Source organism: Lottia gigantea, assembly GCF_000327385.1.
Source record: "Lottia gigantea unplaced genomic scaffold LOTGIsca_28, whole genome shotgun sequence".
NCBI classification, from domain to species: Eukaryota; Metazoa; Mollusca; class Gastropoda; family Lottiidae; genus Lottia; species Lottia gigantea.
The window spans coordinates 2,841,425-2,856,485 of NW_008708898.1; the positions used below are offsets into that span (position 1 = coordinate 2,841,425).

At 31.0% G+C, this 15,061-nt stretch overlaps 1 protein-coding gene across 1 annotated transcript; it reads left to right on the forward strand.

The window, feature by feature from the left end:
• Positions 1–4,037: 4,037 nt before the first annotated feature.
• LOTGIDRAFT_118204 (hypothetical protein) lies at positions 4,038–7,463 on the forward strand (the record flags this gene model as incomplete). Its single annotated transcript, XM_009056631.1, has 6 exons — positions 4,038–4,157; positions 4,510–4,576; positions 5,778–5,859; positions 6,229–6,418; positions 6,936–7,076; positions 7,347–7,463. 6 exons carry the CDS (start codon positions 4,038–4,040, stop codon positions 7,461–7,463), a joined length of 717 nt encoding a protein of 238 aa, XP_009054879.1.
• Positions 7,464–15,061: the final 7,598 nt, after the last annotated feature.

The window sequence follows — 15,061 nt, forward strand, 5'->3', positions numbered from 1 at the left end:
AACATGTCTGGATGTGTCCTTAGTTACCTGAATCTTCTCCGTATTATAATTATGGAATTGTATGAAGACCAAACCCTTGACTGTATTGTGGTATTTTGTTGGTCCAGGGACATCATAGTGTATCTGGTTATGTCTTTATGGTCTCATTAATGGTTCAGCTTTGTATAGACACCAAAAACTTATCATCTTTAATGGTGAATATTCTCAAAAACTAGCAACCCTAATATGGGTTTGGAGAAACTCCCATAAGGTCTGGCCATAAATGTGACATCTGTATATATTGTCAGTGGAACTGGCTAGGGTCAGAGAAGTTAGTAAGCTTCCGTAGTGAAACACAGTAGAAATAAGTGTTGAAGAGACTATGGTATGGGATAAGTGTTACCTTTTAAAAGATTAAGAAAACCTTTCTTTTGCATGCTTTTAGACTTGATATATAAATATCTATTTTCAGGGTAAGACAAAGAAGTGATAAGAAATCGTTTGCTTTGACGATGAGTTTTGAGGGCAGTGAAATGAAACACTATATAATTAGTGTGGATAATGATGATAAGCATTCTATAGAAGATGGTCCTAAATTTGGATGCCTTATTATGGTAACTGTTTTACTTTTTTATACGCATTTCTTGTAGCCACGATAGATGCTGTCCAATCTTGATGAAACTTAGTATTCATGTATATATGATAAAATCTGTCAAGTTCAAATTTGGTAACAATCTGATGAACGGTTTCGGAGTTATTGCCCTTTGACTTTGTAAAAAAAACGGTCAAATTTGGCCTGTATGTCCAATAGAGACTACAGTTGCACGTATATTGCACCAACAAGATCTCGGTCAAGTTCGAAATTGGTAATAATAATATGGACGATTTCAGAGTTATTGCCCTTGACTTAATGAAAACACGTCAAATATGGCTTGTATGGGTATGATAGTATTGTTGTTTTTTAGTATCCGTGATACTCACTCCAAGTCGAAATTGGTAATAATTGGATGAGAGTTATTGCCCTTGACTTGATACAAACACATCAAATTTAGGTTGTAGGCATGATAAAGGCTGCAGATTTTAACTGATCTTGATGAAACTTGGTATGCATATATATATCGATGAGATCTCAGTCGAGTTTCGAACTTGGTAGCAATCGAATGAACGATTCAAGAGATAATGCCCTTGTTTGTACGTCGATGTTTGAATTTGATGATAATTTGATGAACTGTTTTGCCTTGACTTATGAATATTTTTAAGATTATTTGAAAATTCATTATGAAGCCACTGAAGACCTTGTCGTCATTTCTGACATCTGGTAGTGGGCGTATGTTATATACATTTAATACTTTATGCTGCGACTTGAATATCTTGATAGAATTTATTTTTGTGACATTATAATGACTGAAGTAACTTCTTGTCATAAAATTTTTGTGCTTTTGATATGAGATGTAAATGCCTTAACATATGTTTGTTTGATTTATGCACAATGTGACTAAGTTTGGTTTTTTATACAAAAAGATAATGGATAAGTATAGTAATGTTTAGCTTGGTAGCTCATGATTTCATACATTAGATGAAAATCTCAACCTTTTAATCCATTGAAACACAAGAATTTAAGTTTCATGTTAATTTCTTAAGATCTTAATTTAACATAACACAATGGTTTATATTGTAGCTGATAGATCATTACCATAATAAACAAGATGGTTTAGTGTGTAAACTAGAACATCCCTGTCCAAATCCCTTATCCAGCCCGGCTGATGTTACCAGTAGGTTTCTGACTTTTTACCTCCATCTTTATAAAAACTCTTATTGCAGTCAACTGTCAGAACAACTCCCAGGGGTATTATTTGTCTGGTCCTAAACTCAGCTACGATATCCAATCTGAATATCCCGTCAGAGTAACTGGGTAAGGCCAGATTTGTTGGGCCAGAAACTTTCCAACATTGCCTTCGAAGATCTCGTAAAATTCTGCTAGCAACCAAATTCATCAATTGTCTTTTTTTCTTCTGGGTTGATGAATTTAATTTTTTGATTTCTAAATATATCTTCTTTAATACAAGTATGACTAGTATTTTGACCTTTTGCTACATGTTATTGTTGTGGGTTTTTTTTTTGGGTACAAAGAACCAAAATTCTTATTCTTACCATTTGATTTGGATGATGTATATGAAATGGATTGTAAATGGGTTTTCTAGCCTTTTTTTTGTGTATCGCAGACACCTCTGATTTTTGTTTCGAACACGCCAATTCCTTGCCTGTGGTTCCTGCAATTCCAGAAAGAGCTAACAGGAAATGACACAGCTCCCACAAGAGAATTCCTAACCAACCTTCCACCAGACCATATGTTATCTCCACTTGCAAGATGGCAGCATTTCTAACTAAAAAATTGCCAGCCTAATCAATATAAGATGTAGCAAAGAGTTTTATGTAGCAAAATGTGAAATGCAGCCATTTTGTAAGGGGAGATACCATATATTATTATGTTATTGTGGTCTGGTGTTAGGTTGGTTACGAATTCTCTTGCCAGATCTGCGTCATATCCGGTTAACTCTACCTGGAATTGCAGAAGCAACAAGCACCTGACGGAGAAATGGAATGTCCCAAATGTCAAAGGTGTCGCCGATACACATAAAAAGGCTAGAAAATCTCATTACAATCCCTTTAATGATAATATATTTTCATAATGTGCAATATGTGGATTTTAATTTCAGAATATTTAAAAACATGTAATGAACACCTGTTTGACTGTTCTATGAGAACGCTACTAGTGTCAAATGGTTTTTCTGAGGTTGGTTAATATTCACATTTCTAAAGATCTAACCTCTATCTGAGGGCTGAGGGGATTTGTAGATATTCACATGAGGTTATTTGCATGGTTACATCGAACAAATGGTGGGTCCTGGATTCTAAGAGAGAGGGAGGGAGGGCCCACCTGGCCCCCTACTAGCTATGGGCCTGTATCCCAGTCTCCCCAGCTATAAGTGGGTATAGATAATCCAGGTGGTTGAATAGATCTTCAATGAATCTAAGTTGTTTTTTAATGATTGTTTCTTTTTATAAACTTTTTAAATTCTAATAGCAAGCTAAGTCGTGCTCTGGATAAAGTCACTGAGGTACATATTGATTGATGAATACAATCGTTATATAAAAAAGTATGTTACAAATGGTGATTAATGGGGGATACTCTAGATAAGTCATCTTGTGGGTGACAATATTATTTGGAAAAGATCATTGCAAAAATTCAGCTAAGATTCCAAAAAGGATCCTCAAGAAGTTGTTGTCCTTTTTTTTTCAAACTGAACATATTGGAATATTTTCATCAGTCTAATGATAGAGCACCAGAACAAAGAGCAACATATCCAGAGAGAAGGATGTCGCAACGTGATCGTGTACCTCTTCCTCCAATTCCTACACCAAAAGCATCAGCTCCTTTTGATGATGATGATATGGCTGAACCACCAGGCAAGTCTACCTACTCTGTTTTCTCTGTTGATATCATTGATATTATTATTGGGTTTGAGAGGAGGGGGTCGAGTTGAAGGCTCAAATTAGGCTGAGCTGTGAACACTATTACTGAACGACTCTAATATGTGCAATACCAATTCATGTATTTAGTATTTTTCAAATTTAACAAACTAAAAAATATTAAGTAACAGACCCAAAAATTATTTGTAGAGTTCCTAGGTGAAGCACCAGAAGTCAATGTTAATGGGGATAATTTGGAAAGTGAATATATGGAAGTGAGAAGGAAAGAAAAAAGATTTGAATTAGAACCAAGCAAGTTGACTCTTCAAGACAAGTTAGGTAGGTATTAACTGGTTTCATTGGTATCATGAGTCCATACTGACTATATAACAGAGACTTTAATTGGTTGAATTATGTTGAACATACTGTTCTTTGTAGTGTTGTTTTATTTATATGCATTAAGCATTATTAAGCAAAAAATTGAGTAGAGCTAGTAAATAGAAGTTATTTTTAATATAGTACTTTAGGTTTAGATAGAGAGGTATATGAAAGAAACATTGATAAATTAATCTCTAAAACTACTATATATGTCTCTAGGTTCAGGACAGTTTGGTTTTGTATATAAAGGATTGTGCAGATTGGGAGGTAAAGAAATTCCTGTGGCCATTAAAAAGCTCAAAAATGAGGAACTGGTCCCAGGTGTCGAGGTTTGTTTCTTTTTCCGAAATTTTCAGATTTTATTTGGTTTTTTATTTCCTCAGTTTAAACTTGAATTTATTGACAAAGTCAAAAGAATTGAGTGAAATTATGAAAACTTAACGCAACTCTCCATGCAGTGGCTCAACTACCATAGTCTACGGGCCCCCGGCCCCAGAAATCTACAGGCATTAAATTGACTTACAGATGGGTCTCAAAATGCATGGAGAACAATGTTAAAAACAAAATTCCATGTAAAGTGGACCACATACTTTAAGTCCATGGGCCTTTTTTTATATTCTAAGTGATATGAAAGACTAATTTTGCCCTAAAGTATTTTTTAAGACGTTGTTATATTTTCAGCCTGAACTATACCGTGAGGCCAAAGTAATGCAAGAACTGGAAAATAAAAACATAGTACAAATGATTGGTGAGTTCTGTACAAGTATTATAATTCCACTCATGTAGGGGAGTATTTTGTTTAGTTTAACTGAGGGGCCTTCTTTCTTGTATGCCCATAAGCAGACTTCATTTGTGAAGATTGCACAGCGTGAAACTCTTGAGTAACAACATGTTTCAGGTTCTGTTTTGATATTTCTATTTCTATATTGCTGTACAATTGATGTATTGACAACTATTTTAACAGTGGTATTTCTATATTGCTCTACAATTAATGTAATGAGCACTACTTTAACACTGATTTTTCTGCATCGCTCTACAACTGATATATTGAGCACTATTTTAACAGTGGTATTTCTATATTGCTCTACAATTGATGTAATGAGCACTATTTTAACACTGATTTTTCTGCATCGTGTCGTGCTCGTGTTTACAGACGTATAGGTGAGCGTTTAAGACCAAATTGTGTTCAGGAAGTCAGAGCGTTTGGAGGTGGTAGTGTCATGGTGTGGGGAGGGATCTGCGATGATAGGAAAACACCACTTGTGACTATTCGTGGCAACCTTAATGCTCAAAGGTACAGAGACGAGATTTTGCGACCAGTTGTTCTACCATTTATCCGGCAACAACCCCGTGGCATTGTCTTTCAACACGATAATGCAAGGCCACATACAGCAAGATTGACAAATGACTTTCTTCAAAACGCCAACGTCGTTGTTTTACCGTGGCCAGCTTGTTCTCCTGACATGAATCCGATTGAACACCTATGGGATTACCTCGATCGGCAAATCCGAAATTGACCGACGCAACCTGTCACTGCTCAACAGCTGGAACAATGTCTCGTAGAAGAATGGCAAAGAATAACGCCTAACGTCATCCAACGTCTTACATCATCAATGCGTCGACGTGTTTTCGCCTGCATTGCTGCTAATGGGAGTCACACTTGTTATTAATTAATTCATTGATAAATAAATATTGATTATTTTTTAAAGACAATTTGCCTTCTGAATTTCTGTAAAAGTAAACCCGACCCCCCTTGTCTTTGTGTGCCGGTCGAACAGTAAACATGGCTGTCTGTTACTTAAATTTGTGTAAATTTGTTGTAGAAATGAATATTCTATTGGAATTACATAGTTGTTCATTTCTATCTGCTTTTGTTTTCTCCTAACAATTGGTCAAACCTAGTGGGTACTTTCTTTTGAGCATTAGTTTATGTTGTTATTGTATTGTAGGTATATGTAAATCTGATGGTATAATGTTAGTATTAGAGATAGCACCTCTAGGACCACTGAATAAATTCCTTCCTAAAAACAAGTAACTATCTCATTTTATATCTTGTTTAGCATAACTAGAATTATTTGTATTTATTGCCAGTAATATGCCTATTTTTGTGGAATTATTCTTTCAATCATTATTACATTCTATCATTGAACATATTATGTTACTCTGCTAATTTCTGTTTGGAAAAGCTTCTGCATGTGCCTGATAATTATATTTCTTAATTTGGGTAATATTTTGATCAGAATATTGGAATTCTATTGATAATCTTAACGAATAATAAATTGATTATATTTAGCAATATTGAAGTATAGATATATTGTGAAATGTATACTAAGTAAAGTTTATGTAAAGAGTAGGTGATGAATTATCATATGAAACAGTTCAACCTTTTTCCTATTGTAGAGATATGACAGATGCAGAAATAACCAGACTGGTACTACAAGTGGCTAGAGGAATGGCTTATCTGGAATCCAAAAAATTTGTTCATCGAGATTTGGCAGCAAGAAATGTTCTGTTGGTTTCCAAAAAATTTGCTAAAATCAGTGATTTTGGGATGTCAAAAGCTTTAAGTAGAGACAGTAATTATTATGAGGTAACAACATTTCTTTGTTTTATCTGTTAAATACCATGTTTTACTGAAACATAACAAAAAAACATGTGCCTCTATTTCAGACTTTGATTTTGGCAGTAATCGACTGAGTCAGAAAAACTAAGCCTAGTTTTATTGGGATTTTCTGTCTCTACACTAGGCAACTGCTTTCAAAATAGCTATCAGAGGTTGGAATAGAGGCAGTTGTTTCGGACTAATTAAACTAAGTGAACCAGGACAAAAATCTTCTGTACTTCAGGACATGCACGTAAGAGATCCTTGACAATCAAAAATGAACATGATTTAGGTCCGTTCACATGAATTGTTTCTTGTGTTAAACTCTCAAAAAAAGACGAAACAGTATTGAGCTAGAAGAGCTCAGTTTACCTATTAACGTAATTTAGTATTGACTCATGTAGCCTACTGGTTTTATGGCTTTAATTATTGAGTCAGTCTTCATTATAATCTTGGATGAATAATTTTGAGATTAATGAATTCAAGAAACTCACATTACTTTCAGGCTGAAAATGCTGGAAAATGGCCATTAAAATGGTATGCTTTAGAATGTATATTATACTGGAAGTTTGACTCCAGATCTGATGTATGGAGTTTTGGTGTGACTATGTGGGAAGCCTTTTCTTATGGTGGCAAACCATATTCCGTAAGTTTAAGTTTTTTACTTTAAATTGAGAAAGGGGATTCTGATAGTGTGCAATAGTTCCCTTTATTAAACCAGAATTAAAAACTTGCATCAGGTTTGCCTTCACCTGGACTCAATTTTCATAGATTTGAGAACTAATCCAGATAATCGGTGCCCAAGAAAAATGTATGGTTTAGTGATATGTTGATTAGATATCTTTATTATGTTATAAATCATTATGTGAAGTCTGAAGTTCCAATAACTAATAAATACTGTGTATACTATATTTAGGGAATGAAGTCTCAAGAAATATTAGAATTTCTACAGAAAAATGAACGTCTTAGTAAACCAGACAAATGTCCAGATGAAGCTTATAAAATCATGAAAGAATGTTGGCAGGAAAAGTAAGTCTAACATTATAGATAAAAAAAATTGAGAAGAATCCACCAATTAGATGATTCCTTGAAATTGCTTGAAAATCCTGATCTATGAAAATGGTTTTCAAGGCCTGGAATATCCTAGAATTTCCTAACTTTTCAAAAATATTTTTTGAAAATCCTTGATCTTTTAATGATGATTTTTTGTAATCATTTGATAAGATTGTTTGGTCAACCATTTGTGAAAACTTGAGATCTCCTATACACTCAAACTCTCTGAAAAGGAGCAAGAAAGTGACAAAAATTTCCATTGAAATGAAATTAAGAAAATAATCTCTCAGTAAATATTCTCAAACTGCATTTTACAATATGTCATAAGATATAATTGTCCAAAAATAAAACATGCAGGGAAAATTTGAATTGAAATGAATTTATTTTACCTTCAGACCTAAAGACCGACCAACATTTGCAGAATTAGCCTCTAAAATGGAACTTCTTCATCAGAACTTATTGATCGGAATGTAAAGAAGATAGAGTTTCTATATTTCCATTGTTTATCAAGCCTTTATCATACTTCTATGCAGGTTTTTCTGTATCATTTTTGAAAGCTTCATTATAAATAAGAATTGTGCCATTTATCATTTGTCTTCTGTATAAGGGTATACACAGACTTGATCACTTTATATTGATAGTATTAGTTGGTTTTATCAACTAAGAATTCCCTGTTAAAAACCCTAAGAAATTGAATCCTGATCAGCAGAAATAGGTAGAAAAAAATTTAAGGACTATCACAACACTTCTATTTTTCAAGTACTTTTAAGAAAAAAGTTTTTTTCAAGCACAGAGTAAAAAAAAGTATATGATTCAGTCTTTGCTATTATAACTACAGCATTAGTTTAAAAATAAAATTATATTTGTATTGCTCAAGTGTCTTTTCTTTAAAACTTCTTTAATGTTGTGTTCATCATACCATGTTATCATGCATGATATATTTGTTCTTGTCCTTTGATTTCATCAGGGCAAACATCTTGTAGTAGATGTGCTTCAGATTGTTTGTGTATAATATACAGCCTTTAACAATGAAATGTTGGCTTTATATTTTTGATTTTGCTCAGTTTTTTTTGTTGTTTCATGTTAAATCACCTTTGAATTTGTAGTCTGCTAATTTGAATAATGCATTTTTAGTTTGATTTATAATATAATGATAAATCTCTGTTTTTATGTTTTTCTACTAGAAATTCGAATATTAATTTGACACAATTGAGGCTTAAACAGCACATTTAAATTTGAAAGTTAGCATAAACAAACTCTTTTAATCAAAAGATCTTTGAAGCAAAAACAAGCACAGCTGAATGGAGCTCCTATTATGTATTTGTCTTACAAGAGAGCACAAGTAGAGACCTTGTATGATGATAAAACGTAATTGAGTTATCTCTGAATCAAAACATTGATCAAAATAATGTCTTAAAACAAAATGCTATATATTGTGCTTATTATTTGTTTGCTATTTGTAATTTAGTGTAAAAATTGTGATTTCATTATGATTTGTATTGATAACAATATTATCTGATACTGTATTTGTGTAAGAGGTTGAATTACTTTATATAATAGCCCAGTCACACGTGACTTCAACCATTTGCAATCTTGCGTCATCTAAAATTGTACTTGGTAACCAGCCAACGTGAAGACAACTTACAATTACTAATTCTACATTAGTTGCTATAAACATTCGACCATGTTGTGTTCCCAAGACTCAGTTCTATTAAACTTAATGGGTTTTTATTGTGTGTATGGAGATGTAAGCTGTCTAAAGACAATTACTGATGGCAACGGCACCCACTTATGATATCTGGCATTTATATCACAGTGAAAGTGACCTTAATGTCCTTTGAGCTAATTTTTCCGTTGGTGTAGCTATTTAGTAAGGATGCCTTTCTGGTGTGACAGTGCTATAAACACACATAGATCAGTTAAATTATTAAGTACATATTGATATGTATATTAAGTTTCAAGGAATATTTTATTATAAGGCATGTTGTTTGAAATGTAGGCTATGTTGATCATAGAAATATGAAAATAAGAATTCTGATTGAGTGGATATCTTTAAGTCTAAATATACTTACATGATTAATTTTACATTAGCTTAGTTTACCACAAAGTACTTCTAAATTTATTATAGTTATCATTTTTTTATATCTTGTACCATTTTTGTAAATGAATATTTTGTATGGTATTTATATGGAGTATACTTACTATTTGTTTAAACTTACAATTACTACTTTTAGTTTCTGTTAATTCAAATCCTTGAAAAAAAAACCATCAGAATATCATATCAAAATTTAGTTTTGTAGTTGATTGGAAATCTTAATCAATATGAATTAAGTTCTTAATCAAATTTTATATGTTACAATAATTTGATTTTATTTTTGCTGCATAATACTTTTTGTAATTTGAATTAAGTTTTTTAATTCTGTATTTGGTATCAATTGTATATAAGCTTTAGTATTTTATTCAGTAGCTTAATTTATATTAATATTTTATCCAGATATCCATATATAGGGTAGGGCCTTTGTTTGTCTGTCAACTTTAGTTGAAGATTGCTTCTAGAACTTTTTATATTACATTCTGTAGAAGTTTAACTGCTAACTAATCCAAATTATTTTATACATTGATTCTACTGATTGTTAATTCATAATAGATTGATACATTTTCATTCTAGTTTTTTATTGTACTGATTAGAATGATAATTTCTTTGTATTTTAACATTTTGTACTAATGTTTTTATTCTTAAAGACACCCATGGTTTTTTGTTTCATGTTTTATTAGCAGATTTGTTTACTTGTATCAGATTGATAAACAAACATTAGGTAGCTCGATTGTGTTCAGAGAAATATTATGAATTTTAAATTTTTAGATGTATTTCACAAGTAACTATTACAATGTGTAATATTTGCTGTGCTACAGTATGTTATCTATGCAATTACTTATCTGGGTTTAATTTTATATTCATCTTGTATTTAAGTGTTCTGTTTGAGTTTATATTTAGTACCAAGATGGTTAAATGATTGTGCATAATATATCTTGAATTTATTTATTGTATCATCTCGAATTATTTTAAATTGACTGATCCTTATATTAATAAGGTAATTGGCCTCTGTTGTATTTTTACGTCTTGAAGTTTCCCTAATTGTCTGAATAAATATAAACAGACTTTTTCAACCCCTCTTGATCGATCACTCTTTGGAATTCTGCTAATTATGAATTAATTATGGACATGTGACACAAATTTTTCAAAGTCATTAGAACACCTCTACTTTCTATTCATATAAGTATTATTTTAAGAGAACCCATCTTTAAGTATTGTAAAATGTTATACAGTTGTACAGAGTTTCAGAAAACACAGGCAAAGTTTTTGTCTGAGTTATTAGGTTTACTCATGCCCTCTCAACAAATTAATTTGACTAAGGAGAATATTAATTAGAGACTAACTACGAACTAACCAGTTTTGTCAAGCTTCATAAAAATTCAGAAAAATATATTGTGATTTTGACTATAACATTCCAAAGCTTTATTTAATAGAGAAATTCAAGATAATTTCTGTAACATCAAATTTAAAAAAAAAAAAAAATACATCTTTTCTCTTCTAGTTGGGTTAAATCCAAATCAACATCTTCTTGTTTTAATCAAACTTCAAGTTCATAGATAATTCACAATGAAATGGATAACTAAAGGATAGAATTACTCTGTGCCATGATGTAGTTCAGGTTTTAAAGAATGTGATTTGTATTGTGATTATATTATTACTGTCATTCAGCCCTGGAGGCTTGTTTCTATTTCAATTTTTATTGAATATTCTTGTTATTTGTTGAATTTATTGTCTCTAATGTATCTTCTCTATTTTTGTTAAAATAAATGTATTTTCTCATGAGTTGTTTCTCTAGCTTAATTTCTATAACTCAGAAATTTCAGATCCCAAAGCCATATTTTTCCATTTCATGAATTTTGCCTTTAAAATTCAATTTCCAGTGGCATATGAAAAGCCTGTGCAAAGGTGGCAGCACATGGTTCATAGGAACTTTAATATATTAGGCCCATTAATATCACTTTTGGAAACAAGGTTGTTTAAAAGTATCAGAAAGGACGAAAATGAAATCAAGTCCTGAAGTGCCAACTTTATGAGCAGAGCATGTATTTGACCTCTCAGCACCTATCCACAGAAATAATATCGAAAACATCTGTCAAAAATTTTGCCATCAGTTTAATAGCAGAAAATATGAACATAGTAGATTTGGCTAGCTTACATGTTAAGCACACATCATGGATCTGGCATGGAAACAAAAGAATAGGTTACAAGATCTTGGAAAAAAAAGAAAACAACATAAAACAAAGCCCAATAAAATAGATCACTAAATAAAAAAAAAAAAAAATTTGAATAATTGAAATTAAAAAAAATTGCTGTATTTCTAAACACAACCTCTTAAAGTGGAATTAAGTTAATAAATAAATAAAAATATTACATTTTATCATAAATTTACTTCTTTTTGGACTGAAATATCTCTCACTGCAGCAATAGTTTTTATGTCAGACCTTCTTAGAATGCTGAGCACAAAAAGAAGAAAATTTATAAGGAAAAAATTAAACTTAAAAAAATACAGCAATTTTTCTTTCAATCCAGTTTATTGATGAATATTTTATAGAAATACTTTGCAAATGACATTAAGTAATGAAAGAATATCCTTTGACATTTAATTTTGCAATCTTTTTAGTAAAGAATTTAATAAGTATCAATAAGTATCATCAACTTACTGTAAAACATATACTAAAATTACTTACAAAAAAAACCTTGCTGCCTTATACGAAACTATCTGATACTCTTAAAAACTAACTAAGGGACTTGCCAAGTTTATGTGCTGTAATCAGCAAGCTATATAACCAACTTGAAGCTGAAGTCACCCTTCTGTGAGAAAAATGAACACATTACTAAAGGAAATATTTAACATCTTTCAAATTCTTCATAATTAATTGTTTATCAATCCTATTTCATTACAAAAGTTGAAATAGGAGATGAAAAGAAATTTGAAAGTAAGCAAATCCCTTCGATCAACTAACAAATTGCACTGAACTACTAAAACTGTTCATATAACAATTTCAAAATTAAGATTCTCTTAACTTTCTAATTACAATTAGTTTTTCTGGCATCTGAAAATCACATTTTACAAGTTGACATCAGTCCTTTTCACGAACTTTCTTCAGGGCTGTTTGAATGCCCTATGAACTCTTTTTTTTAACCTTTGACGCTTAATTTCATTACAATATACACTAATATAACAGGACTAAAATGAATTGTTAGTTTAAATTCATAAGCTAATACTAAATGAGTCTGGGTGGAAATTTGTTTGTGTCCTTTATAGCCCCCTCAAATTTTGAAAAAAAAATTCCTGTCAATGAAAACTAATAGCACAGAAATTCCAACAAAATTATTTGATCCAAATGACATTTTATGGGAAGACAGCTTATTTGACATTGTTTTTAATTCTGTTTTATTAAACAATACAATAGGTTAATTAATCAACAAATTAATTATATATACACTGGATCTCTAACATATAATATTTCATAGTTAACTTAGTTACATCATAAAGGCCACTGATAAAAAATCTCATCAAAACAAAACGAAAATAATTAATAACTTTGTTAACAGAAGAAATATATTTTTAAATATAGTTTTGATGGATTCTTTTCACTGACTGTCCTACTGTAAACTTAGCTGATTAATGTCTTTGCAGTCTGTCTTTTTAAAAGCTAATAAAACTTCTGTAAATTACATAGATACAATACTTATTCATACATAATGTTCTTAACTCTCCAATAATTAGTTTGCATCAATGTTAAGTGAAAAGATATAGAATAAAACCCGTTGATTGTAGTTAGAATACTGATACTGAAATGAAGTGATGATGAAGCGTTATGAGCTTAATATAGTTTGGTAGATTCCCATAGGGTTCAAGTGAGGTCAGGATGAAGCCTGGTTCTAGGGTTGGATCTAGTAAATTTTTGCAGCAAAATTTACAGATTTCTGGAGGCAACAGATTAATCAGAAAAATTGAAAAATATTTTGTACGAGTTCTTGGAAATGCATTAGTGAAAAAAATCAAAGTGAAGTTTTATTCTATCAAAGCAAATAAATTATTATTCTGAAAAGCAACTTGGGCAAGGACCTAATAAGTATGCGCATAATCATCTTAACCATTACAAAGCAATCCTATATCAATTAACAGACCAGCTGTTAATTAATTATGTGACCTGATCAAAGTTTTTGCCCATGACTTTAAAGCACGACAATAATACCCAAAAGATCCAAGAATTTGTTTGAATATTACAAAAAATTCCATTAAGAGGAACTGATGTCTTGAGTTTTAAATATTAAAATAAAATAAGTAGAAAAACCCATAAATTACAAACTAATTACATGATTACTACTGACAATTAAATCACATTGTTTGGTTTTTGATTTGGCAAGACATGAAAAATGGTCGTCTATAAAACAATGAATGATATATTATTTTACAACTATGATGAATGGATGAATAATGAATGAGTTAATGAATGAATGAATGAATTAAAATAAATAAATAATAAGTTATTATTGCTACATAAAAAGCCTAATGTCTAAATATCAGATATTGGGGAAAATACAAACACAGTCTTCAAAAAATTTCAGGGAAAATTTCACACAATTAAATATCTTAAGTTCAAGTGGCATTCACATTTTCTTATTCTGATCAAAGCAACTTGAAGAAGAATAAATCAAGACAAATAATAAACTAATCCCAAATCCTAGGTTAATCTTTGGCTCGACTCAATATCAGATTACAGACAGCAGACCCTATTCCAAATAAACAGATTTGAAAATCTCAAACAATTTGCTTTCAAAGGCACAATAAACATTTCTTCAACATCAACAACCAACACTTAACCTAACTTTTATATCTTTAATAGTTGATCGAGCTTGAAAAAATGTGAATTCATACCACACCTTAAGTTTGCCGAAATCATCCTCGAATTAATGATGATAGGCTTCAAAACACTATACAAGCAATACAGATGTTTCTTAAGCCAATAATTCAAATATTGAAAGATTCATTTTTTGAAAACTTTTAAAAACTCAATCAACTATAAATATTTAGAGTTTGGCTAACAGTGTCAAAACAAGTTTTATCTTTCAGATCAACTTAGTGTACAGTTTTCAGATCTTAATGGGATTTTTGGCCTTTATAAACAAAACAGAACTAATTCTAGTCAAAACTTAGAAATATCAAATATAATAACATTATTGCAATTACTATATATTTGGAAATTTATCATTTTCAAAGTCAAAATGTTCACAAATTTATTTATTGTTTTTTTTATTTTATTATCAATTGATAATTAACAAATGAACTGAACTCAACAGAATAATATAAAATTTTACTTGTTTTTGATAACATTTGAGTAATCCTTTTTAAAAATTTTTTATAACAGTTTTTACAGACGAAAATAAAATTTGATATTTGACAGGGTGGATATAAAAAGTGCCCTACTAGAATTAATACTGATTTGTCAATGTTTAGGCCTAGTGTACTCTAATGC